General features: G+C 41.3%; 3 protein-coding genes across 8 annotated transcripts; 2 read left to right on the top strand and 1 right to left on the bottom strand.

Moving 5' to 3' along the window:
• Window positions 1–2,094: 2,094 nt before the first annotated feature.
• LOC121920304 (T-cell surface glycoprotein CD1a-like) lies at window positions 2,095–11,287 on the top strand. Its single transcript, XM_042447436.1, has 3 exons — window positions 2,095–2,227; window positions 4,460–4,750; window positions 11,229–11,287. Exons 1-3 carry the CDS (start codon window positions 2,095–2,097, stop codon window positions 11,285–11,287), a joined length of 483 nt encoding a protein of 160 aa, XP_042303370.1.
• On the bottom strand, window positions 5,384–10,359 carry LOC121924010 (zinc finger protein 239-like). 4 transcript variants are annotated; one of them, XM_042455061.1, is made up of 3 exons: window positions 10,076–10,359; window positions 8,038–8,131; window positions 5,384–7,932 (listed from the first exon to the last, which is right to left on the bottom strand). In XM_042455061.1, the coding sequence occupies exon 3, from the start codon at window positions 7,643–7,645 to the stop codon at window positions 6,785–6,787; it is 861 nt and encodes a 286-aa protein (XP_042310995.1). In that variant the 5' UTR covers window positions 7,646–7,932; window positions 8,038–8,131; window positions 10,076–10,359; the 3' UTR covers window positions 5,384–6,784. The 4 variants fall into 4 exon arrangements, with proteins under 4 accessions (XP_042310995.1, XP_042310994.1, XP_042310993.1 ...); XM_042455060.1 differs by having other exon boundaries at window positions 10,072–10,359; XM_042455059.1 differs by lacking the exon at window positions 8,038–8,131.
• Window positions 11,288–11,589: 302 nt separating the features above from the next.
• Window positions 11,590–25,609, top strand: LOC121923987 (zinc finger protein OZF-like). 3 transcript variants are annotated; one of them, XM_042454996.1, is made up of 5 exons: window positions 11,590–12,003; window positions 13,549–13,638; window positions 16,520–16,646; window positions 19,885–19,989; window positions 22,195–25,609. In XM_042454996.1, exons 3-5 carry the CDS (start codon window positions 16,520–16,522, stop codon window positions 23,385–23,387), a joined length of 1,425 nt encoding a protein of 474 aa, XP_042310930.1. In that variant the 5' UTR covers window positions 11,590–12,003; window positions 13,549–13,638; the 3' UTR covers window positions 23,388–25,609. The 3 variants fall into 3 exon arrangements, with proteins under 3 accessions (XP_042310930.1, XP_042310932.1, XP_042310931.1); XM_042454998.1 differs by having other exon boundaries at window positions 11,591–12,003; window positions 16,526–16,646; XM_042454997.1 differs by lacking the exons at window positions 11,590–12,003; window positions 13,549–13,638 and having other exon boundaries at window positions 15,931–16,646.
• Window positions 25,610–27,191: the final 1,582 nt, after the last annotated feature.

Here is a 27,191-nt window from a genome sequence, read left to right on the forward strand (position 1 = left end):
CAACAGGGTTAAAATGGCATGGAGAGATTCAATTGCAGTAAATGTTGTGGGGACACCAAACTGATTCGGAATTGGTTCTGAATCTGCACAGAAATGCGAATCTCTTCGTTCAAATAAATAAGTGAATGGCCTCAATGTGTAACTAAAATGTGTCCATAAGAATAAAGATCAGAACCTCTTATAACAGGATCTTGCCACAAACCCAGATGCTCCACATCTGCTTGGGCAGCAACATTGTAAAGCCTAATAACATCTCATCAGAGGTGCTTTTACTTAAATCCTAATGTGATACAGACCATCCCTTCTCAATAATGTCCCTTGGCACACTGAACAAACAGGACAGTCTCTACATCAGGGGATAAACAGATACAAGTTGGACATTAGAAATGGGAATACTCAAAAACCTGTTGCAGAGCATTTCTGCCTTTCTGCACATTGAATCCATTGCTCTGTGCCCCTACATGTGCTTTCTATTTGTTTGATTTCCTCTTTGATGATTTCCTCCTTTTTCCATTTCTTAAACAGGATATGTATAAGAAATGGAAAAGAGGGGTAAAGTGCAGAAAGGGCTCAGGCTTGCTAGAGAGATTAAGAACAATAAAAACTTGGGGAATATGTCCATAGCAAAAGGAAGAAAAAGGAAACTCCCAGTTATGCAGCGAAACTGTTACTTACTGTGGTTAATGTGGAACAAAACAACAGTGGATTGAAAAAGGAAGTGTATGAAAGGGTTTGTTCTCTCACACACATATCACTGAAACTCTCTCAGGTTAACTGTATCCTCTTTTCAGCTTTATCTCAACAAACAAAAATATGGGACTGCCTGGATATGTTTATTTCCTGGGCTCTCTATGTGTGTTCTGGTGTGCAAAATCCAAACGTACTGAGGATCTTGCCCAGATCAGAAGCTATTTTGTTTGGCTGGTGGTGGATTCCACTGGTGTTTTTAGCTTCTTCCTGCAGCTGCAGCTGCTTCTACTATTTTGTCTTTCTTTTGAACCTATAACTGAAGAAGGGCAGGTGGGCTATGGCTTCTTCACCCTCCAGTTTCCTGTCTACTTTGCTGCTTACAGAGTTTATACCGAACAGAGTCCCAACCGCTTTTGATCTAGCCACTTAAAGGCACCTGATCCTGTCTGTTCTTGACAGTTAAGGTTAGTATTTGGATGGGAGACCTGCAACAAATACCAGGTGCTGTAAGCTAGATTACAGAGGAAGGAACTGGTGAAACCACCTCTGAGGATTCCTTACCAAAGGTCACCAAATGTACTGGTTGACTATAATAAAATTCATTCATTAATTCAAGGTCACCATAAATCCACAGGCAACAAAGGTGCACACACATGGGTGCACACGCATGATCGCACACACACACTGTTGATCTAACCCAGGGTTAGACAACTGTGGGAAGCAGAGAGAGAGAGAAGGAAACATTAGCCCTCTTCTGGAGACCTTGGAGGGCTGTTCCCCTGGCAAAAACATTAAAAATTGCCCCAGCATGCCATCAGACACCCATGTTCACTATGTTGATGAGCTCTCTTTTTAAACAAGCTCCAGTTGATATGTAATGTGCAGTATTGTTAGATGCTCGGGAGGCCTGAGTCATGGAGCCCATTCATACTATACAATTATGGTGCTGTTGTTCCACTTTAATTGCCACAGACCCATTCTATGGAATCCTGGGATTTGTAGTCTGGTGAGGCACTAGAGCCCTCTGCCTGATAATTCTAAATACTCCTCCCTGAATTGCCAGTCCTGGGATTCCATAAGATGGAACCATGGCAGTTAAAGTGCTATAACTGTGTAGTATGAATGGACCCCTGGAGAATTAGTCTGTCATCATGAAATAGCAATAGCAAGTACATTTCGAGAGTGCTTATCAGTGCATTTAAGCACTCCCTATGAGGTTTACAATGTGTAAGCCAATTGCTCTCAACAAGCTGGCTACTCATTTTAGCAACCTCGGCAAGATGCGAGCCTGAGTCGAGCCTGAGCCCTGGCTGGGATTGAATTCACAACCTTGTCGTTTGTATAGGGTTCTTCAGACCAGCCATGAAGGCCCACCTGGGCGTGGAGTTGGGGCGTCATGTCCACATGACGCAAATCCTGACTTCACCCTCAGAGCATCATGATTCTGTGCACCATTCCACACAGTGGGTGACATTACGGCACACCTCTGGCGCTCCATCTACACGATGCAACGCCGAAGAAGCACCATATAGCCACAGTGTTGTGGCTATCACACCCTTTCCAGGGTGCGAAAAGGAGCTCCTCTCCTCTGGAGTATTAGCTGCTGCTACTCCTAATTTGGTGTAATCTGCAAATTTGATGTAATCTGCAAATTTGATGAGCATGTCCTCTATTCCTTTGTCCAAGTCATTGATAAAGATGTTGAATAGCACTGGGCCCAGGATAGAATCCTGTGGGACCCCACTGGTCACTTCTCTCCAGGATGAAGAGGAGCCACTGCTGAGCATCTTTTGTATTTGGCCAGTCATCCAATTACAAATCCACCTAACAGTTGCATTGTCTGGTACACATTTTACCAGCTTCTTTGCAAAAATATCATGCCTTACTGAAATCAAGGTATGCAATATCCACAACATTCCCTTCATCTCCAAGCTGGTAATTTTATCAAAAATAAAAAAAGAAATAAAAGAAAAGAAAAAGAAATCAGATTAGTTTGGCATGACTTGTCTCTCAGAAACCCATGTTGCCTTTTTGTGATTATGGAATTGCCATCTAGATGTTCACAGACTCTCTGTTTAATTATCTGCTCCAGAATCTTTCCTGGTATTGATGTCAGACTAACTGGACGGTAATTGCTGGGATCCTCTTTTTTCCCCTTTTTGAAGATGGAGACAAGGTTTGCACTCCTCCAGTCTGCTGGAACTTCTCCTGTTCTCCAGTTCTCAAAGATTATTGCCAATGGCTCCGATATTACATTTGCCAGTTCTTTTAATACCCTTGGATGTAGTGCATCTGATCCTGAAGACTTAAATTCATTTAGCTTAACCAGGTATTCCTGTACTTCCTCTTTACTTATTTTGTGCTGCATTCCCCGTTGTGTCCTCTGTTACATTATCCTCAAGTTGAGTACCCTTTTCTTTTTGTGAGAACACTGAGGTAAAGAAGGTGTTGAGTAGTTCTGTTTTTTCTCTGACCTGTTAGCATTTTGCCATCTTCTCCAAGCAGTGGCCCTACCATTTCTTTCTTATCCCTTTTTTGCTACAGACATACCCCCAAAATCCCTTTTATTGTTATTAACCTCTCTGTCTTTATCCATATATGTGCTAACTACTTGTTTGAATTCCTCTTTTGATTTCCCCCTTTTACTGTATCTTATACATATCCCATTTAAAACTTAGCTCAGTTCTTTACTCATCCATCCTGGTTTATTGAGACAGCTCCCAATATTCCTCCTCAATGGAATTGTTTTGAAATTGTGCCTACACATGGCAGAAACTGCTTGTGACTGGCTAGGCCTGGCAAAATCCTGGTGCACACAACACTTTCAAACGATGACCCCAGTGGTTGTGAGAATCTTTGTGTTGTGTGAACTCCTTCCAGAAGGATAGACACAGAATTTAGTGTGCTATACCATATATACTTGACTATAAGTTGATCTCATGCATAAGTCGAGGGCAGGGTTTGGGGCCAAAATTATGGTTTTTGCCATGACCCATGGATGTCGAGGGTAAAACTTAGAGGCTCCTTCAGTGTGTATATATATGTGTGTACAGCAAGAGAGACTCTAATTGAGGCCTTTTGCTTCAGCATTTGTTTCAACTTTGGTATCAGCCTTCACCCACAAAGCATCAGACAGCAGGAGAGGGACTCTGTTTAACAGCAATTAATCACTCAGGACTCTTTCTGCTTGGCTCAAGAGAAAAAGAAACTATCTTCCCACCTCATGGGAAAATATGAAAGAGCTGCTATCCCTTTATCATACTGACCCGTAAATACAGTAGAGTCTCGATTATCCAACATAAACGGGCGGGCTAATAGTTGGATAGCCAAAAATGTTGGATAATCCGGAGGGTCCAAGAAAAGCCTTAAATCACTATGAATTGCAAACGTCTTGAAGTTTTACTGCAGTAACAGTAAAAGTAACGTTGCAGTAACGTTACAGTAACAACACTGTAATGTATAAACAGTTCAGTCCTCTGAAAATGTAATGAAATCACTGAGCAACATTGTGATGTACAGTACGTACTGTACAGTGTAAACAGTTCAGTCCTCTGAAAATGTAAAGAAATAACTGAGCTGCGACGTCGGATAATCTGGAATGTCAGATTATTGAAGGTTGGATAATCGAGACTCTACTATTAACTGAACTGGGATTTTGGGGTCAATTTTTGGGCATATACTTTTAGACTTATAGATGAGTATATATGATAATTCCAAAGTATACATAACAGTATCCATGGTAGACTCTCTGAACTGTTCTGTTTTCCAGAGGAACCTCTTGCTCTGGTCTTTGCCCAGGAGTCCTCTGCAGCCACCGACTCCCTCCTTCTGGTTTGTCGAGTCCTTGGTTTCTATCCACACCAGATCAACATCTCTTGGCTGTTGGATGAGAAGGCCTTGCCCAGTTCAAGGATCAACTCCATCGCCATCTTGCCTAACTACAACCTGACCTACCAGATCCAGAGTTCTTCGACTATTAGGTCAGCAGATACTTCATATATTTCTGCTTGCAGTGTGCAACACAGCAACCTAGGCAAGAGAAGTCTTGTCATCCTGTGGGGTGAGTACTTTCATGCAGAAAAAGATTGTGTATCTGCTACAGTAGAGCCCTCAACCATTTCAAGAATGTTCTGCTTTGTTGCTATGACTAACATAACTAGCCTTCTGGAATAGTAACCATTTCCAAGCTTTTGCCAGACTTTGGTTTGCAGTTACAAAAAAAAAAAAAATGACATTTTAACATTGGCGCGTTACAGACCGCCTAAAAGCGGCGGTCTGCCGGCGGCGCCTGTTGCTGCATCCGGGAACCACAGTGGCCAAACTGTGCGGTTCCCGGACGCGGCGGAAAAGAAGCGCCAAATGGCGCTTCTTTCTGCGCCCGGAAGTGCTGCGAGGCGCTAGTCGCGCACTCACGGCGTCACTTCCACCATGCGACATCTGGATGCTACGCATCCGCGACATCAAAATGGCGGCCCCCGTGTGGACGGGCGACACCATTTCATACGAGCTCTGTGCATACTAGGGTTGGGGGCCATTAGGAAGGGACGACCCTTCCTAACCCTAGCATGCCCCTTCCTAACCCTAGTACGCGCAGGGTGCGTATTTGTGCATGTATGTAACACGCCATAGTTCATTTTTCATCTTGAAAGAAAAAGCAATATGCTTACCAATCACCCAGTCTTGACAATTTGAATGAAATAATTGTTTTATTGTTGTGATTTGAGTTAGTTTATTGAATTTTGTTGAGATTTTTAAAGAATGAATGGAAGTATACAATTCCTCTCAATGAAAATGTTTCATTTTGCTCTCTCCTTTCTACAAAGGATCTTTTGGAAGTCAACAATCTGTTTAGATGGGGATGAGGTTGTCACCAAAGCAATGCTCCTTTAAGACATGAGTAGGAAATGCGAATGGGGAGATGCCATTTCTCATCCCTGCCAACTGTACCCATGCTCCACATTGAGACTGTAAATGTAGGTACAGGCTGAGCCTCTCTTATCGGAAATGCTTAGGACTAGAAGTAGTTTGGATTTCAGAATGCCTGTATTTGCATATATGTACATAATGAAATATCTTGGAGATGGGACCCAAGCTTAAACACAAAATTCATTTATGTTTCATATAAATCTGATACATATAGCCTGAAAGTAATTTATTCATAATGTTTTAATATCTTTGAGCATGGAACGAAGTTTGTGGCTAATGAACCATCAGCAAAGATGTCACTATCTCAGCCACTCATTAAAAAAAGTTTTGGTTTTCAGAAAATGTCTGAATTCCAGATAAGGGAGATTCAGCTTGTATGACTCTGATGTGCCCTGTCTTGTTGGCCAATAAGAAGATAATAAAAATAGGGGGGGTTGAGAAATAAGGGCTAAAGAAAACTTGGTCTAGCAACATCCTTATGCAATAACTCACTGCTTATCAGATGAAGACAGTAATTTTAAATCATTTTATTGGTTCCACAGCTCTTTTGAGCCAGTATGGTATAGTGGTATGAGTGGTGGAGTATGTATGACAGGAGACCAGAGTCCAAATCCTGGTCAGTCATGTAAACCCACTGGATGACCTTTAGCAAGTCACACTGTCTCAAGTCTCAGAGGATGGCAATTACAAAAAAATCCTCTGAAGAAACTTGCCATGAAAACCCTGTGACAGGGTCACCTCAGGGTCGCTGTAAGTCAGAAATGACTTGAAGGCTCACAACAATAGCACTTTTCGATATAAAAAGGATGTTAAAATACCTAGTACCATTTATCCTTATGACACTCCCATGCCATCATTTATGGCATCCATGAATTTGGATGTATGCCCTCCCTATTTGAAAGGCTCTGCAAAAACAATATCAGCTGCATTTTAAATGTCCTTTCTTAAATGCTCTCAAAGGAAATCAATTTTAAGGAAATAAGTACAGTAAAGAGGGAAGTATATCATTTCTAAAAACAACAACAGACAAATAATTCTGTGAAGGAAGGAAATAAGCATAGTATTCCATTCATTTTGTATCCCAAGCCATTTTCTTAACCTCATATCCCAAACAATAATCAATTTTTACTCATCCATTTCCAAATCAATCCACTTTCTTTCACACCAGTCATTTAGTTTTTTGACGAGTATGAAGTCTCTGGTGAGCAATGAGAGGTGACTTTTGACTGAAGCTTCTCCCACAGTCAAGACAAATGTATGGCTTCTCGCCCGTGTGGGTTCTGATATGCTGGGTAAGAATTGAACTCACCCTAAAGCTTCGCTCACACTTGGGGCATTTATAAGGTTTTTCTCCAGTGTGGATTCTTTGGTGTTTACTAAGGGTGGAGAGTATAGTAAAGCCTTTCCCACAATCAGAACACTGAAAAGGCCTCTCTCCAGTGTGGGTTCTCTGATGCACATTAAGGTGTGAGCTCCGATTGAAACTTTTCCCACATTTTGTACACAGGAAGGGCTTCTCAGCGGTGTGGACTCGCTGATGTTCAATAAGGCTTGAACTCACAGTAAAACTTTTCCCACAGTCAGGGCATTCATAAGGTCTCTCTCCGGTGTGGCTTCTCTGGTGCGTAACAAAATTTGAGCTTTGGCTAAAGCTCTTTCCACATTCATGGCATACATAAGGTTTCTCTCCAGTGTGAACTCGATGGTGTTTAATGAGGTCTGCTTTATAACTGAAACTCTTCTCACATTCTGGGCATTTATAGGGTTTCTCTTCCATGTGGATTTTTCGATGCCTACTAAGGGTAGAACTGGCACCATACCTTTTCCCACAGTCAGGGCACTTGTAAGGTTTTTCTCCAGTGTGGATTCGCTGGTGAGTGCTGAAGTTCTTGCTATGAGTGAAACATTTCCCACACTCCAGGCATTTATACAGCCCGTCTGTTGTATGGCTTTGCTGGTGCTGAAAGGCATCTGAGCTTCCGAGAAAACTTTCCCCAGGATTGGGGCACTTAAATAATTTTTCTCCCATGTGATGTCTCTTTTGAGCTTCCTCTCAAATCACCAACTTGTTCCAAGCAGCTAAAACTAGTTAATATTCACTCAGTTTTAGAAAATGGTTTGGTTGTGTGATAAGAAATTAGACTGTGTTCTTCTGGTTACTGACATTCCTTAATTTGCATTTTTCTTTGCTTCCATTCTATTAAGTCTCATGATTTGTATTCTAGGTCATTAAATCTGATTTTTCTATTTCTTTCAAAATTAAGTGCCAGTAGTAAAGACAGATAAAAGGCCCACCATATTTTCCTCTCCATTCTCCTGCAGAAAACAAAGAAACAGGGTTCAGACACATGTCATTCTCTGCAAAGAGTCAGAAAGTCTATGAGATGGAGAAAAAGCCACTTGCAGTTGATATTCCCCAACCTGGTGCTCTTTAGATGGTCTGGATTATAATTTCCAATATCCTTCACCATTAGTCACTATGGCTTCATCTGATGGGAAGTGTAGCCTCCACAATCTGAAGAGCACAAGATTAGGAATGGTTGTTTTAGTACACTCTCTTTGTACTCATACTTGCTGCAAAGTGCACTGCAATTGTATTCGTGTCTTCTCAGAATTAGGTCTCACTGAGTTCCATGGGACTTACTTCTTAGAAGTAGTGGTGGCACAGGAGAGATAGGGTGGCCCACCACTAGCACCCAACCCTCTGTTATATGGCTTCCAAAAGCTGCAACACATATTATGTTAGTTGGAGATAGATAAAAACATCTGATGAAGTGAACTATAGCCCACAAAAGCTGACACTATGATCACCATGGTGTGAGAGCCAGCATGGTGTAGTGGTGATCAGGGTTCGAATACTCACTCAGTTATGGAAACCCACTGGTGACCTTGGGCAAGTCATATTCCCTCAGTCTCAGAGGAAGGCAAAAACAAACCTCCTCTGAACAAAACATACCAGAAAAACCCTGTGACAGGGTCTCCAGAGGAAGAACACATGCCTAGACTCAGTCAGGGAAGCCATGGGCCTGAATCTGCAAGATCTAAGCAGAGAAGTGGAGGAGAAGGGGTTTTTGAAATGTCACATCCACAGGGTCACTATGAGTTGGAGTACATTCAAGAGTAGCTAACAACAACAACAACAACAACAACAACAACAGAAGTCGGAAACAAATTGAATATAAATATAGAATTTGGAGCAGCTCAGGGGGATGGAGGGAGTCAGGCAGGCATAGTGTAGTAGTGGTTTGAGTGTTGGATTATAACTCTGGAGACCTGGGTTTGACTGGCGGCTCAGCCATGAAACCCCCTGGGCTAGTCACACTCTCTCAGCCTCGGGGCATGGCAATGGCAAAACCCCCTCTAAACAAACCTTGCCAAGAAAACCCCATGATAGGTTCACCTTTGCATCTTTGGCTGCATCTGCACTACACATATAACACCGCTGCTTGGCTGTGAAACCCTACTGGGTGACCTTGGGCGGGTCACACACTCTCAGCCTCAGGGGCAAGCAATGGACAAATCATGCCAAGGAAACCCCGTGACAGGGTCTCCATAAGTCATAAATGATTTGTAGGCACACAACAACAACAACAACAACAACAACAACCAGCACCATCATAGCAATAGCAAGCACATTTCTATACTGCTTATCAGTGCACTTAAGCACTTCCTTAGTGGTGTAAGCTAACTGCCCCCAAAATCTGAGTATCTCAGAAGGATGCAAGCCTGAGTGGAGCTTGAGCCCTTTTGCTGGTACTGAACTCGCAACCTTATGGTCTGTGAGTGAGTGGCTGCAGTACAGGCATTTAACCACTGCGCCATCAGGGCTCCCAGAGCAGCTCACAATATTAAAAGAACAATACAATTAAAAACATAGAAAAGTGGGACATTAAGACAGAATTAAGATAGTTAAGTCTTTTGAGGCACCCCAGGATTTATAGTTCACAGACACAGACTAACAGGAAGAAGTCAGGGATGGATGAGGAAAGACTCAGGGAGCTGGGGATGTTTAGCCTGGAGAAGAGAAGGTTAAGAGGTGATATGATTGCCCTGTTTAAATACTTGAAGGGATGTCATATTGAGGAGGGAGCAAGCTTGTTTTCTGCTGCTCCAGAGAACAGCACCCGGAACAATGGATGCAAGCTCCAGGAAAAGAGATTCCACCTCAACATCAGGAGGACCTTCCTGAGAGTAAGGGCTGTTCGACAGTGGAACACACTCTTTCCTTGGAGTGTAGTGGAGTCTCCTTCCTTGGAGGTCTTTAAGCAGAGGCTGGATGGCCATCTGTCAGGGATGCTTTGATTGAGAGTTCCTGCATGGCAGAAGGGGGATGAATGGCCCTCCTTGGGGTCTCTTCCAGCTCTAGGATCCTATGTATTCCTGCATGGCAGAAGGGGTTGTCCTGCATTGCCCTTGCAGTCCCTTTCCACTCTATGGTTCTATGATTCAACTGACCCACCAGGCTCTTCGGCTCGCCACAGCTCCTGGGACGCCTTCCACAGTCCTACATGCCTTATTCCCTTTAGCCAGGTTCACAGAGAAGCTCCGCCCATACAGTGCAGGTCAGAGCGGAAGTACGTCACCCTCAGCCCTCGTTTCCGGAAGTAGATTTAGCTCTCTCCACACGATCTTTGCTTTCTGAGCCTTGGGGTCCAAGTGGCCCCCAGCGCCACCTATCGGCCATGTGTAAAACTGACGCCTTCAAGGCCTAGAACAGTGGTCCCCCAAAACTGTGCCCTTTTAAATGATTTTGGACTTCAACACCCAGAAGCCTCAGCCATGTCAGCCAATAGTTTGGGATTCTGGGAGCTGAAGTCCAAAATCTCTTAAAAGGGCACAGTTTGGGGACCACTGGCTTAGGGGCACATACTTACTTGGGGCAACTTTTTAGAGGACCATAGCACTAATTTCTTTACCATTGCAAGCAAGGTTATGCAGTGATTAAAAAAGAAAAAGACAACTGTTTTAAAGGTTTTTTTAAAAAAAATACCATATATATATATATATATATATACCATAAATAAATAAATAAATAACTTTTAAAATTGCATTGTTTTTAAAGAAATGATCTGTTTTATATTAATATTAAATTTAAAAAAATATAAAAATTTGATATACTTACAGTATATATATTTGATATACTACAGTATATCATTTAAAAAATGTTACAACATCCTAGCCTGTCATTATTTTATTTATATATTTTAATGTATAATTATATATTAGAATTATATATTAAATACTATAATAAATAATTATAATATATATGTATATTTTATAATAATATATTATATACTGTATTATAATAATTATTATATGTAATATATACAATATAATATATAATTATAATACACATATAATAATAATAATAATAATAATAATAATAATAATAATTTGTATCCTGTTTCTCCCTGTATTGGATTGAGGCGGGTAACAACAAACATAAGAACAATAAAAATAGAATACAACAAACCACAATTATAATATATGAAAATTGTTTGCCATAAGTCTTTCACAACCACACAACTGCAGCCCACAACTTTATATTGTGTGTGTATATATATATATATATAGATAGATATAGATATAGATATATACACACATACATAATAATCATCATAATATATTGGCAATTGTTATGATTTCTGCAGTGTTTTTATTGGGAGCCTGAGGAAACAGGGATGTCACATTGAGGAGGGAGCAAGCTTGTTTTCTGCTGCTCCAGAGACTAGGATCCGGAACAATGGATGCAAGTTACAGGAAAAGAGATACCGCCTCAACATGAGGAGGAACCTCCTGAGAGTAAGGGCTGTTGGAGAGTGGAACACACTCTTTCCTTGGAGTGGAGTGGATTCTCCTTCCTTAGAGGTCTTTAAGCAGAGGCTGGATGGCCATCGGTCAATGGGGATGCTTTGAGTGAGAGTTCCTGCATGGCAGAAGGGGGCTGGACTGGATCAGGGCCCTTGGGGTCCCTTCCAACTCTATGATTCTATGAATCCAGGGCAGTGCTGCTGCTGTTTGTGTGAGTGCCGCCGCCATCTTAGGCGCGCGAGGGCTGCTGCGTGGCCAAGTCTGGGGCCTTCCTCTCTCTGTCTCCCTCCCTCCCTCTCTCTCTGGGGGCGAGGGCGCCGCCATTTCCAGCCTCCTCCTCCTCCGCCGTGTGCCGCAGTGCCGCAAAGAGGAGAAGGAGGCCTGGCGTCTCGGCTCCCTAGAGCTGCAGCCCCCACAGCCGCTCAGGCTAAGAGGGACGGCCTCCTTCCCCGCCACGTCCTGCGGCCAGAAGGGGCCTCCGAGGGCCTCCAAGTCCTTGTGGGTCTCTGAGAGGAGGACGCTGCTGCTGCTGTTGCTGCTGCTGCTATTTTGGGTCGCCTGCTGAGACCGACCGAGGTGAGGACTGCCCTGTTATGGCCGCCATTATTATCAGCTCCTTCTGGAGGGAAGCAGCAGCAATGGGGAAGCAGAGGGATGTGTAGCCAAGGGGTTGGAGACGTTGTGGTTGTGATTGTGCTTGTTGTTGTGTGCCTTGACAGGGCGTTTCTGACTTGGATCCCCCTCCCTCTCATTTCTGGGGCTGAGAGAGTGTGACTCAAGCACTTGCCCATAGGGATGCATTGGGAATACTTGCCCATAGGGAGACATTAGAGAATAAAGGAGGCTCAGCATGTATGTGATAATCTAACTTTCTCTGTTTGCCAGAAGCTCAAGAAGCACGGAGTCAGCCTTGCTTCCCCTGGAAAAGAGGTACACAAGTTGAGGTATTGCTAGAGAGAGAGTACACACACACACAGAGAGAGTCTTGTACTCCTCAGCTTAGCCTCTCTGGATAGTGAGACATTGTATAACAGGGCCTTGGTTGGAGATTTTAAATTCTGGGGAAGTGCATAGGGAGAAAGTGGGCATTCAGACATTTTTACCTCCATGTAGTTTCACACTTTGTAGTTCAGAAACAGCAAAGAGGTGGGTTCACTAACAAGAGGGCTGTGCATGAGAGACAAAGAGATGGAAAGAAGATTGTGTGGAAATGTGGGGAGCTTGCAGTTAAGATAATCTGCCTTAGTTGTCCCCCCCCCCCCCTTCTTCATGAAGCTCAAAGTAACCCACACTGATATTGTGTATCTGGCTCCAAGTCGCCTGTCAACTTACTGGTATGTTGACTCCATACATTTTTCATAGTGTGTTCCTAGGCAAGGAATGCTCAGAAATAGTTTGCTAGTTCCTTCCTCTGGAATATAGCCACAGCATCTGGTATCTGTTGGCGATCTTCCATCCAAGTATTAACCAGAGCTGACCCTGCCTAGATTCCAAGATCAGATGGGATCTGGTGCCTTTAGGGTATTGAGATCTTACATTGATATTTCCCTTTTTTACATTAATATTGCAATGCCTATGACAGCCAGACTCACTTCTGGATTTAAAGAGGACCTAGACAAGTTACTCACATTTTCTCATCATCTCTTACTATAGCAATGCAAAATATGTGGTATAGTGTAACACCCATACTGTGTGACCCTGGGTCTGCAGGAATTCCATGTTAATCTGTGAGGAATTCCTCCAGACCAGGGTCACACAGGGTGTGTGTGTGTGTGTGTGTGTGTCCAGCTCTCTTCTATGTCAACATCCTCTGAAGATGCCAGCCACAAATGCTGGCAAAATGTCAGAAATAAACTATTCTAGAACATGGCAACATAGCTCAAAAAACCCACAGAAAACTAAGTATGCCTGCCATGAAAGCCTTCAACTTGACAGTGTCCTAGAAAACTGCTTTTCTTTGACTACTATTTATAGCACTTCTAACCTACTTTCAGTGGGTCTATTAGTATCCTTTGGGGTTTTAAAACAATCTGGGCCAGACCTTTAGAAGCAGAATCTTAATATAAAATTATGGAGTGTAAAATCACAAGACTAGACTCATGCCTCTTACATAATTTCCAGGTGTTCTTTTACCCATGAGGAGACAGCAGAATTTCATCCTGGCTTCCTGTGGTTCCATCCAGTTCTTTGAGCACTACAGAGCTTCTTCAGGTAGGCAGCCTTCTATAGGGGAGAGTTCTTTGAGAAGGTAAGAAACAAGAGGTAATGGGGAGGGGGGAGTTTTTATTATATCCTCTACCTATTGGAAGGTAAATCTTGAATGGATTAATTTTGCAGCTTGTTTTATCCTAAATTTATTATTTGAACTGTCGTGGCTTTTTGAAGGAATCCAAGAATTTGTAGTTAATATCCAGAACTGTAAGTTGTATTTGCCTTAATACTTTTGTTGTTGTTGTTTGTCTTCAAGGCATTTCTGACTTACAGTGTCTCTAAGGTGAATCTATCACAGGGTTTCCTGGGGCTGAGAGTCTGTGACGCAAGATCACAGGTTTCCATGGCTGAGTGGGGAATCAGACCCTGATCTTCAGATTCATCATCTAATGCTCAAACCAGTACACCATGCTGATTTTAATATTTTACAAGATCATAAATACTCCCCAAAATTAATAATAATGATAATAATAAAAAATCCCAGGTTTGAAATTGAAAGGGAAGCCAGAAACCTTTTTAGTTAAATAAATATACATTCTTAGTCTATAGTGTACACTGCACATTAATCCAGTTACATACTTGCTAAAACAAATTTTTAGATGGGCTTCTACAAAGGGTTGATGTCTTTTAGTTCTGGATGCTGAGGAATGTTTTACAGTGTTGATGAAATACAATTTTCTTTCACTAAGTTTATTTTATTTTTTTATTTATTCAATACCCTGCCTTATACCCACCATGGGACCCAAGACAACTTACAAAATTTTGTAAGATAGAAGTTTAGCTAAAAACATACTTTACAAAAGAGGAAAAAAATAACTATATTTTTCTAAAAGGCACATGGTTAAATAGTTTTTAAATGCATTTCAAATATAATTGAAAAGATACAAGGAAAAATACAGTGCACACTACTTTTAAACAGTAAACAGTGTACTAGCTAGCTTGGTGTGGTGGTTTGAGTGTCAGACTAGGACTAGCTCAGCCATGAAAACCAACTGGGTGGCCTTAAGCAAATCACACTCTCTCAGCCTCAGAGGAAGGCAGTGGCAAAAATCCCTCTGAACAAACCTGGCCACGAAAACCCCTTGATTTTGGCAGTTTAGCTGGTTTACGTTTTTCATGTACAGTGCCCTAGGTTTGTAGTGTCCTAGCTGTTCATGGCATTGCAAGCAATTATAGGATTTATAGCTGATGAACAGGCACTATCAATTCTGTTGCCTTAAAACATTCACAGGATGATAAATACCAGGGTTTATATTGAGGGTAGAGGAAAACTGGGTGTCTTGGTAGTTAAGCCAGTCCAGAGTCTATAGCAGGGATGGAAATCATGCATCATTCAGGTCTTTTTGGACCGCATCCTTAAGTATTGGGCCTTCTGGGCAGAGCTGCTAGAATAGCAGTCTAATGAGATCTGGAGGACCTGGTCCATACATACAGTATATCTGTACTGCAACTTCAGACCAGTTTTCTGTCTGCTTAAGCAGGTTATTACATGTGCTACAAAGGGAGGATGGCAATGGCAAACCCCCTCTGAAGAAACTTGCCAAGAAAACCACATGATAGGGTTACCATAAGTTGGAAATAATTTGAAGACACAGAACAACAGTAACAACAAAGGAAGCAGTGGAATTCTTCAGTTCTGAAGGGATGTGGTACGGCATTGGTTCAATGTGATTCTCTGCTACCAAGCCTTTTTTTATTACTTGCAGTCTTTATATACTGTGCTTGATATAGTAAAATCTCCAAAAGAGAACACATTAAAGTGCATATACAATGCTATGTAAAATAGAGCGAAATTATTATGGTCCTTCAAAGCTATAAACAATCAAACCATTATAACAGCCAATTAAAAAGTGTTGTTGTTGTGTGCCTCCAAGTCATTTCTGACTTAATGTGGCCCTAAGATGAACCTATTACAGGGTTTTCTTGGCAAGTTTCTTCAGAGAAGGTTTACCATTGCCATCTTTTGAGGCTGAGATTTGCCCAAGGACACCCAGTGAATTTCATGGTTCATAGAATCATAGAGTTGGAAGAGACCACAAGGGCCATCCAGTCCAACCCCATTCTGCCGTGCAGGAAATCTAAATCAAAGTATCCCCGACAGATGGCCATCCAGCCTCTGTTTGAAGACCTCCAAGGAAGGAGACGCCACTACACTCCGAGGGAGTGTGTTCCACTGTCAAATAGCCCTTACTGTCAGGAAGTTCCTCCTAATGTTGAGGTGGAATCTCTTTTCCTGCAGTTTGCATCCATTGTTCTGTGTCCTGGTTCAGCGGGGATTTGAACTCTGCTCTCCAGAGTCATAGTCCAACACTCAAACCACTATGCCACAGTAGTTTAACATAGACAATTTTTTAAAATAAATTGAACAATAAAATAATTAAAGCCCTCTAGGAAAAGGCAGAAATGCTGGGTGCTGCCAGATACTTAATTGACTGCCATTAATAGCATTTTCATTTATTGTGCATTTTTCACTGCATTGCCTGCATAATAAGATGCCAGGGCATTAAGTGAAGTCTGTAGTTTATTTCCTAAGAAACGTTTAAACTGACAGGGGTTGGATGGCAGAAAATCAGAAAGCAAACTAGGGGTATAGTGGTGAAACCATGTGATGGTAAAATGGTAGCAACACCCTTGGGAAAAAAGAGTGGCATCTCATCCTGTCAGTGCTAGATACAGTAGCAAATAGAAATCTCTTTGATTTAAGCCCCTTCCTAATTTTCCATCCTTGGTTCTGCTCAGCTCCTGGAACATTAACAAGTATGTGGTGATGAGTTTCCCTGCTCTTCAGGGAATGTCATAACAAGATCATGGTTATCATTATGGCAATGGTGGATTGTGATTTGGGCCTGTTTTAAGAATTAAAAGATGTTGCCTCTCTAAGATGCAGGTGGCTTTTGAGGAGGTGGTCGTGTATTTCACTGAGCAGGAGTGGTCCTTGTTGGATGTGAACGAAAGAGCTCTCTACTGGGATGTCATGCAGGAGAACTACCAGCACGTGATCTCACTGGGTAAGCATTCTCCTTGGGGCTGTTTCCTATGGGGTTCAAAGTTTGGGCTCCCTAGAGGTACTCAGGCTACTTTAAAAACAAGGAAGGGAATCATGCAGCCCTCTAGGTGTTGTTGGACTGCAACTCACAGTATCCCTCACTGCTGGTTATTCTTGCTATGCCAGTCCATGGAGAGTATGGAAACTCATCATCACATGCTTGGTAAATATTCCAAGAGTTGATGGGACTATTGGGAGATGCAGACCAAAGCAACATCTGAAGACCACATGATCCTCATCTCCTCTTTTAAAAGAATCAGGTGTGAGACCAAGTTTTGACTCAAAAGAAACAGGGCTCTTTTTTACTCTGAATGTTTTGCCACATGTGTTTGCTGCCCTAAGGCTCAGGAGAAATAAGAAATGGTGGGTGTGAGCCAATCAACATTGTGCAATTTCATATCATGCCTGTGACAATATATAAATAAGAATCCTAATGGTGATGATTTGTGACAGAAAAGAAGGAAGACTTGTTAGGGCGTGGAAAGATGCGCTGTGTCCACCACGACCACCTACAGAGTTGAACCATGTTGACAGGACGCCAGGGAGAAGGAATCTGAAGAGATGTCTGCAAAGGTATTCAGGCCAAGAAGGAAAATAATCCTTCACCACTGCAAACGGCCTTGCGCTCCCAGCTTGAGAAATAACGACAAGAGCACTTCAAGCCTTCACTCTACACGAGGGCTTTAATAAATAAGTTACTTTAATAAATAAGTTACTTTGCCAACCAAACAACCATAACTCTAAAAACACAGAGAGGCAGTTATTCTAACACCATCTGTCATAACTGACACTCTCTCTCAGAAGGACCAACTGTCTCACTCTCCCTCAGTGACAGTTGAGAATGACAGTTGACAGTTGCATCAACATTCCAATGATGCACTGTTTTAAATGCTGACACACATAACTGCCACTAGAGCTGTAAATAACTTGCACAACAGCTCCACCTTGTGGTCACATACATGTCATTTCCCAACAAAACTCTCTTCAAAAGAAGAAAAACTCCCTAAATTCCAACCTGGAAAGAAACGTAGGTTACATCCACAAGCAGTTTGACACCGTTTTAACTGCCATGGCTCTATCCTACAAAATCCTGGGATTTGTAGTTTGGTGAGACACCAGAGTGCTCTGACCAACCACGCAGAGTACTTCACCAAACTACAAATCCCCGGATTCCACAAGATTCCCCAAGTTTGATACCACTTTAACTGCCATGGCAGTTAAAGTGGTATCAGACTGCTTTATTTCTACTGTGTGGATACAGCCCTAGTAGAGATGGGTAGAAAGGAAAGTGGAATCCATGAGTAGACCTGTGAGTGATTTGCGGGTGATTAGCAATGCTTTCTGCCTCCCGGTTGTGTGAGAATAGCAACAGCCAATCCTAAATAACTGTATTCTCACATAATTGTCAAAGTACTTTCATGGACCATCCCTTTTCTTCAGCTCTGAACTTGGAGGGACAGCTGGGGAATTATTTGACATCTGTGCAGGAAGGGCTGTAGCTCAGTGGTGCAAAACCCATAGAGGGGGCTTGTTGCAGCTTTGAGACTAACTGAAATGAAAGAAGTTGGCAGCATGAGCTTTCACAGGCTTCAGTCTACTTCTTCAGATGTGTATGCATCGTTGAATTCTATATCAAAACCTAATAACTTTGGATTGCTAATATTAAAAAGTATTAAAACATGGTTGATCATGCTTTCTAATGCAAAAAACTGGTTTGAACCCAAAAAGCTGTGGGGGTTTTAAAACTATTTTTTCCACATTGCTGATTGATTCCATGAATGAGGAACCACCAAGACATAGCCCTACTCAGATCTGGCAAGCTCAGGGCAATAGCTTCCTTTATTGAATCAGTCCATCTGCAATGTGGTCTTCCTCTTTTCTTATTGCATTCCACTTTACTGAGCATTGTCATCTTTCCCAATCAGTTATGTTGTCTCATGAAGTATTTCACCTGAGCTTAGTCAATTCAACTTCTAGTGAGATTTCAGGCTTGATTTGCCTCAGACCCATTTATTTGTCTTTGTTGTTTCATTGTATCCATTGAACTCTCTTCCAGCATCACATTTCAAATTAGCTGATTTTTATGTCTGTCGGCTTTCTTCCTTTTTCACATCTGTACGTGTTAATACTATTATTACTATGGGAATATTAATATATTAATACTATTATTACTATGGGAAATACTATGGCCAGGAATATCCTGACTTCAGTATTCAATGATAAACAATACTGACTTCTATGTAATTCAATATTACAGTCAATAATATTGAATTCAACACTGAATCCAGTACAGAGTTAGGTATCCAGTGTAAAACAGTACTGAGCTAGATATACCTGTGCCTTTCATACATAACCAAGCTAGAACCTGGCCTTTTCTGCTCCAGTGGCATCCCACTCTCTTCAAGTCAGGAAAAATAAGGTGGCTTCCACCAAAGCATGCTCCCCTTTTTGCCAGCCAAAACAGGAGACCCTTGATAGATGGCATGATTTGGTTACTGCATTTCTGTTCTGCTTTTCTGTAATCATGGAACTTCAGGAAGTTTCAGTGGGATTCCCAGATGGTTTCAGCAGCATTATTATTATCTTGCTTTTCTCTCAAAATAAAGACTCAAGGTGGCTAACAGCAAATTTAAAACAGTACAGTTTTAAAATAATACAAAAGAATTTACAAATTATAAATATAAAAATTAAAAAACAAATAATTAAAAAAGTTAAACCTGTTACACATTACAAATACTAAAATGTATTAATAACTGTGTATAATTGTTGGCCTGACTTGCATAGCATTTATAAGCCCAGCCATTGTCAGTTTAAAAAGACTGATGGCACAAAGATGTTTTTACCTACAGCAGAAAGGAGAGCAGAGATGGGACTGTCTTGGCTTCTCTAGGGAAAGAGTTCCAGAGCCTGGGAGCAGCCATTAAGAAGGCTTTCTCTCTTGTTCCCACCAAATGAAGCTGAGAAAGTGGTGGAATAGAGAGAAGGACTTACCTGGACAATCTCAACACTCTAGTGGGCTCATAAAGGGAGATACGGTCCTTCAGTATGGGTTCGTAATGGCCCTGGGACCATCACTGCATAAGAATAATGACTATGGAACTGTACAGGAGGCAGGAGGAAGAAAATATTTTCTGTGTCCCCTGTATCATATATAGTGGCCACAAATATTAAACAGATTCCTCTCATCATTTTGTGAATAGGGTTTCCAGTGGCTTGGCCTAGAACGCATCTGGAGCAAGAAGAACTGGGGAGATTGCATTTCCAGGGACATCAGGGGGAAAAAACCTTTACAAAATCCTTTGGAGGTGAGACAACAGATATTGTTGTTGTTTTTTTAAAAAATGATGCCGATTGTCTTTTTATTGCAGCCTTCATGTTCTTTAGGTAGAAGTTGCTGTTCCATAACAAATGATCTCGTATATATCAGTAAATAAGGAACCAGTGTGGTGTAATGGTTTGAGCATAGGACTAGGAATCTGGAGACCAGATTTTGAATCCCCACTCACCCATGGAAACCCACACTCTCTCAGCCCCAGAAAACCCTGTGATAGGGTTGCCGTAAGTTGGAAATTACTTTAAGGCACACAGCAACAACAAATATCAGTAAAAATTGTTTCTGATTAACAAAAATGTAATATGTTCATTCCTGCTCAACACCTATATCTGCAAGCAGCATTTCTACTCTAAAAGGCTCCATCCTTTTTTGGTTCTCTGAAATAACCAGGACAAGAAAGGGAACAGGTTCAGCAACTCACAAATTTATATAGCCAACAGAATTACATTCAAATTCTAGATATTTTAGGAAGCTGAGCCAGGATAAAGCCACCCTACCTTTTCCTACCTGCTCCAGAGCTCCACATTTCACCTTTCCTGCAGATGTATTTCCACTGTATTTCTCAAATATACCTTGTTTCTACTGCAGAACAGGTTGCAGTGTTGATGGCTCTGGTACCCCTGCTTTTTGTTCTGTCCTTGGGCCAACGGGTCATACATTTCACTACTGGTTGTGCTGCTCTCTAGAATAGCATTCCCCGGACCTCTTCCTCTTCTGGATCATACTGGCCGTGTGTGTGATATAGTCACACACACTTTGAAGAGACCAGTTTTGGTGAGTCTGTGTTCACCCACTTTCGTTTTTTAATCCTTTCCTAGTTACCTCACAGTCCCACAGCTGTGTCCTCCACAACCCTATCTTTTAATTCCCCTTCTTGCTCCACCTCTGGATCCATGGCTGGTTGACTCTTTCAGTTTGCAGCTCACCAGTTGTTGTGGATTTCTGGAATTCATTGCCACATATTTACATAGTTTTGAAAAACAACATTAGACATGTTTGTGAAAAATAAATCTGTCAATGGTTAATAGTTGGGTCTGCTTTATATTCAGATGTGTTAAAGGCCCAACAGTAGATCTAACATGATGTGGGAGATCTTGTGATCCACTAATTTTATTTCAAAGGTTATTTCTAATTTGGCTAGGGAAGAGATCCAGAGAAATAAGTGTTTAATTCAGGGATGGGGAATGTTTGTCCAACAGCTTTTGCTAGATTTCAGTGGCCATAGCTTCTCATTATTGGCTATATTGGCTAAAGCTATGGGGAGCTGCAGTCCAGCAACATCTAGAGAGCCTATCCCTATCCCTTACTTACAGTTCATTCATTCATTCATCTCATTATTTGTTTTATTTAAAAGAGCAGGCTTCAAGTTACAACACTGAGCAGTTCTCCATGCTTACACATTGGCTGGCCTCACCCTAGTAAGAATACTAGCCCTGCACAAGGCCTGGAAGTAAGTAGGCACAAGTAGTGTCACCACCCATAACTAGTTACTTTGGAGGGTGGAAATGAAGGTATAAGAAAGTTACAGTTGATGCAGTGCAACAAATAAGAGCAGTGTTACTTTATTGGTGTAGCAAATAGCAGTTTCCACCTATTTTCAAATGCTACTTTTAAGAGTCATTTTGATATTCTTTATGTCACTCTCTTATCACTCCAGAACAGTGCAACAAGTAATGTAAGGAATTAACTGCTTTTCATTGTAATATGTAACACCAGCACATTCCTTTTTAAACACTGTTAATGGGTAACAGAATACACTACTTTAGAAAATTTGCTCTCCAAGCTCGTCTAGCCCATTCCTGCACAGGCAAAGAGTTTGGGTGAAGCTGGAGCCAATGCCATTAATGGAGTAGTGCCAGCCAGCCTGCATGGGAGCCTGGCTTAGCACAGCTGTCACTGCATTTTCTCTGATGTCTTTTCATATCCCTAAGCAGTGCCATTAAAGTCAGTTTTTAGTATAATATGTGCAGATGTAAAACTGAGTAAGTAAATAAAAAAGCACCCTTAAGAGTAACCTGTATAACTGGAAAATGTGAAGAAGAGCATGTGAAGGCCATGCCCACTTTGAGTGTTAGACACATCACATTATTGTGGCTACCAGTACAAAATAATGACTTATGTATTCATTAATTAATTCCTTTATGTTCCCTCCCTCCTTCCTTCTCTCTCACTGTAGCTGTTGATGAAAAGAAAGAGGACTTTCATAAGAAAAGGCTTTTAAAGGAGGACATATCTATGCAAGCTCTTTACTTGAAAGATATTGAGGAACTAAATAAAAATATGATGCCAGGAGAACATATACTGAAGAAACATTTATGTCCCGATTGTGGGAAAATTTTTTGCCGCCGTTCAGATCTTGTTCGGCACCAAAAACTCCATACAGGAGACAAACCCTATGTCTGCATTAAGTGTGGAAAAGGCTTTGTTCAGAGTACCCATCTCATTGCACATCAGAAAAGCCATGCAAGAGAGAAACCCTTCATCTGTTCTCACTGTGGGAGGAGTTTCAACCAGATCTTAAACTTCACTAGACACCAGAGAACTCACTCTAAAGAACCACCTTTCAGATGTTCTGAGTGTGGAAAGACCTTCAGCCGCAGTTCAAACCTTATTATGCATCAAAGGACACACACAGGAGAACGGCCTTACAGATGTTTTGACTGTGGAAATAGCTTCAGTAGGAGTTCAACTCTTGTTACACACCAGAGAACTCACACAGGGGAGAAACCCTATAAATGCCAGGACTGCTGGAAAAGTTTTGGAAGGCGCTCGACCCTTGTTATGCATCAGAGAACTCACACTGGGGAGAAGCCTTATAAATGCCCTGACTGCCCAGAAACATTTAGTGTTAAATCTGGTCTTCTTAGTCATCAGAGAATCCACATGACTGAAAAACCCTATTTATGCCTGGAATGTGGCAAACACTTTTGTCGGAGCGCAGACCTCATTATCCACCAGAGAATTCACACAGGAGAAAAGCCATATCAGTGCAATGACTGTGGCAAGAAATTCAACACAAATTCTCACCTTGTTACACATCAGAGAATTCACACAGGAGAGAAACCGTACAAGTGCCCTGAGTGTGGGAAAAGTTTTTCTTACAGTTCAGTACTTGTTGGCCACCAGAGACTTCACACAGGAGAAAAACCTTATGCATGTCTCAAGTGTGGGAAAACCTTCCGTAACAATTCACATCTGATCACTCACCAGAGAGTACACTCAGGAGAGAAACCTTATCAATGCCTTGAGTGTGGGAGGAGTTTTAGTGTAAGTTCGAATCTTACAAAACATCGGAAAATCCATGAAAGAGAGACATCATTTAAGCAGGAGGAGCCTAATGAACTTCTGTATAATCAGAAAAGTTGCTAAATAAGGTATTGCATTGTGGAAGCATTAGTACATCACCCCAGATTTTGTATTAGAGAATGATCAAAATTGGGAATGGACATAAAGTAGCAAGGAATGTATACTATGTAGAACGTAGAATGATTTAGTTTTGGGATCAGTTAGATGAGCTGAAATAACATATTAACTGATAATTTTTGGTGGTTTTCATGGGAGATAACCAACTACTCATTGAAATTTTAACATAAAGAGGGATATAACTGATAAGTTTTCAGTATAACACTAACATGCTTTGATTCATTAATTTGTTAGTTTAGAAAATTACTGCTGCTTTTTATAGGCCTTGAGAGATTTAAATCTGCAGTGTCTATGTGTTGTCATGTACAGCTCGTGCGTGGAGCTGTACATTTTTCTCTGCAACAGGTTTTTTTCCTTCATTTTGGAAGATGGAGAACATCTTTTCAAAGTTCGTTTGTCTTTCATGCTGTGAGCCACATTCTGCTCATTTACTCAAGATTAAACTATATTGAACTTGATGGTACTTTTGAATAGACAGGTGTAGGATTGTACTCATCACTGATTTATTAAAAAGAAAATAACTTTATGTTAGAGGTGGGAGGTCTTCTGCACATCTTCAGAAACTATGGAGTGGGGCATGGGGGAATACAGGTTTCCTTTCAAAATTAACCTTATGTTCACTTAACTAGATGTCAGCTTCAGTGAACACAAAGTGGTTTTTAATTTTGGGGCAGGAAAATGTGCATATAATTGGCCAATAATTTCTTTATAAATGCAAAACGTCTGCCAGATATCCATAGTTAAGATTGGTTAGTGGTGAAGGGAGGGCTGTATTTACTTGGGAAGGTGGAACTTTTTTTAAAAGGGCAGCAGTATTAGAAGGTTTGCCCTGGATGTTTCTTTCTGCTATTGCCAGCAGAATGGCACTATGGGGTGGCAAAGTGGATTCCTGCCATAGGAGTAAAACAAAGAGTAATTTTCCTTCACTTGGAATATAACTTGTCAAGAAGATGTCTAGGAGCTCTTTCGACTAAACAATTATAGTACTGTGATTCTACTTTAACCGACATGGCTGCATCCCATGAAATCCTGGGATTTATAGTTTAGAGAGGGCTGTTTAGAATTCTCAGCCAGTGAGCTCTAGGGCCTCACGCAACTGCAAACCCTAGGATTCCATACAATGTTGCCATGGCAGTTAAAGTTGTGTCAAAGTGCTATTGTTGTATAGTATGAAAAGGCCTGAGTTGGAACTCTTGTCCATGGCATGCTAGTTTTTTTGTGTGCAGGGATATTTTTAAGTGCAGAAAAATATTTATATGATGTAATCCAGGAAAAAGATTACCACTTGCCAATGCAATCCTATACATGTCTACTCAGAGGTAAACACCATTATGGGCCAAAACAGATGGGTGGAAGGGGCGGCTTGAAGCTCCCCCTTCCAAAGACAGATTGGGACCGCAGTGAATGCACACCTTGCAGATGGCTGAAAAAGGAGCGGCAAAGATGCGCTCCTTTTTCGGCCAGGGCAAAGGTGACATTTTCTGACCTGCCACAGCCCCATGGCAGCTTCAAGCTGCTCTGATGTCATGCATCGTACAGATGCCATGCCGCCAGAGCACCTTGAAGCTGCCCATATCTGGGTGGCCGTCCGACATCTGGGCGGCTTCAGGGCAGTGTGGGAGCATGTGGTGTACAAATCCTGCGCTCCCAAGCCACCCAGACAGCAGCTTTAAAGGGCTGTCTGTTCCGACTCTATGTGCATTTTCCCTACAGGTATCAGGCTGCAGCCTTAAATGTTATATATGTACCACAGATAGTTCCAAGTTGGCTTCTTGAAAAAGAAATGAATAACGATAAGAGTTCATACAATGATTAGTGGAAGAGACTAATTTTTCTAGCTCACATTAACAGTAACAAATTACAATTTTGACCTTCATTATTAACAAAACAAATTAAACTTAGTTTTTTGTGGGTTTTTTTTTTCTGGGCTATGTGGCCATAGCCTGAAACACCAACAAAAAACTGGATGCTGGCCATGAAAGCCTTCAACTTCACAAATTAACCTTGTTTATTTTAACAAGCTCTGATCCTTATCTTTTTCCCCCCTGAAATGGTTGGGGTGGGAGTCAGGGAGCTGTAGTAAGTTCAAATTCTACACTGTAGAAACCCAAGTCTAATTTTTCCCTTTTCAAGAGAGATTGTACAAATAAAGTATATTTATATCTGTTTCTTTGAGTTTACTTGTTGATTATTCAACATCCAGGTTCTACAGAACAATGTAACAGTAAGAGAATAATAAAAGAAGACATGTGACAGGAGATTGTCAGCAAGACAATGATAGCATGGCGATCATCCCCACCCCTCAACTACAGTCACACACATCACTGAGACCCTGGCAATGTAGGCTGATTGCTCAACACATGGTTAATAATCATTGTCACAAAGGTGGGGTAAAGCAGTGGTTTTTAACCCATTCAGATGTTTTGTAAGAGACCTCAACTCCCTAAATCCTTGAACATTGGCTATGCATAGGGAGCTGGGACGCCTGAGACTTAACATCCCAAACTTCTGGAGTGCCAAAATCTGAGAACCACTAGAGTAAAGCAGAATAGAACAACAACTATTCTTCTTGTGCTCTTCTCAAATATCAGGATTCATTTGCTAGCCAGGAGCACATGATGTTTTATGACTCTTCATGTTTTCATTTCAAGGCATAAGTAAGATGCAAGTCCCACAATCCCTCACCACTGGCTATTCTGTCTAAAAGTAGGAGTTGCAGTCCAACAACTTTGGGCAGGGGGGACAAGATCGTCCACTCCTGTTCTTTGTAGGGGTAGAAAACCTCCTGGTCCTCCAGATGTTCCTCATCCTGTTGCATTTATTGCAACAGATTAACATGGCTACTCCATGCCACAGAAATATTTTTAATTTGAAGTGTTCCCCATCCATGTTATTAAACAGTAACACAAATGTTTCCCATTTTCTGTTCAGCACAAAGGATCCTTTTTTGAAAGGTTTGCAGCAACCTTTGCTCTGCTTCTGGGTTGTGTGTGGGTGTGGGTGTGTGTGTGGGCTTTCACATGTTGCTGCATCCCGATAACACATCAGTTTACCACTTAGAAATTTGCAGTCTTGGAAGTAAGTTGAGATGCTGGAAAGCACTCTGATTTGTGCTGCCTGTGGCCATATACCAAGGAGTTGTGCTGGGTCAAACTGGCATTCCACCACTTCCAGTGGTTCTTGGCTTTTGGCGCTACAGATGTTTTGGACTCCAACTTTCAGAATCCCTTACCATTGGCCATCCTGGTTGTGGCTTCTGGGATGACCAATTGAAAACTACTGTTCTGCTCCAGGCATTTACCATAACCAGCTAGATGCCTTCAGAAATCCATAGGTAAAGCATCATCTCTGCCCTTCTATATCTTTCAAACCAGACATTCAAGAAATATAATAATAATAATAAATTTTTATTTATATACCGCTTTTGCATCAGATCAAAGCAGTTTACAAAAATGCATAAACAATGACATAAACAATTATTACATTAACAAATATACAACTAAAAATTCATACCTTTACTGTACCTTAACTAAATACAGTTAATCAAAATATGATTAAATTAATAACATTAAAGTCTATTAAATTAATAACATTAAACCCTCAACCCAGTATCAAATATACAAATGCAATCACAGCAGCAAAAACTCATTACACTAAAATAAAATATAAAATAGATAACAAGACAATACTATCAAATACTATCAGACAATAATATCAAATTCTAATAATAACCTTGTACTACTGTATCCT

The sequence above is a fragment of the Sceloporus undulatus genome, chromosome 2 (assembly GCF_019175285.1).
Source record: "Sceloporus undulatus isolate JIND9_A2432 ecotype Alabama chromosome 2, SceUnd_v1.1, whole genome shotgun sequence".
In the NCBI taxonomy this organism is placed as follows: Eukaryota; Metazoa; Chordata; class Lepidosauria; order Squamata; family Phrynosomatidae; genus Sceloporus; species Sceloporus undulatus.

Excerpts from the sequence above, each read along its gene's own strand:
- LOC121924010 (XM_042455059.1), bottom strand. The coding sequence starts at position 7,645 with ATGGGAGAAAAATTATTTAAGTGCCCCAATCCTGGGGAAAGTTTTCTC.
- LOC121923987 (XM_042454996.1), top strand. The coding sequence starts at position 16,520 with ATGCAGGTGGCTTTTGAGGAGGTGGTCGTGTATTTCACTGAGCAGGAG. Across the intron at positions 16,647-19,884 it reads CCAGCACGTGATCTCACTGG|GGTTTCCAGTGGCTTGGCCT; the intron begins GTAAGCATTCTC and ends TTTTGTGAATAG. Across the intron at positions 19,990-22,194 it reads CTTTACAAAATCCTTTGGAG|CTGTTGATGAAAAGAAAGAG; the intron begins GTGAGACAACAG and ends CTCTCACTGTAG.
- LOC121920304 (XM_042447436.1), top strand. The coding sequence starts at position 2,095 with ATGACGCAAATCCTGACTTCACCCTCAGAGCATCATGATTCTGTGCAC. Across the intron at positions 2,228-4,459 it reads AGAAGCACCATATAGCCACA|AGGAACCTCTTGCTCTGGTC; the intron begins GTGTTGTGGCTA and ends TCTGTTTTCCAG. Across the intron at positions 4,751-11,228 it reads AAGTCTTGTCATCCTGTGGG|ATCATCATAATATATTGGCA; the intron begins GTGAGTACTTTC and ends ACATACATAATA.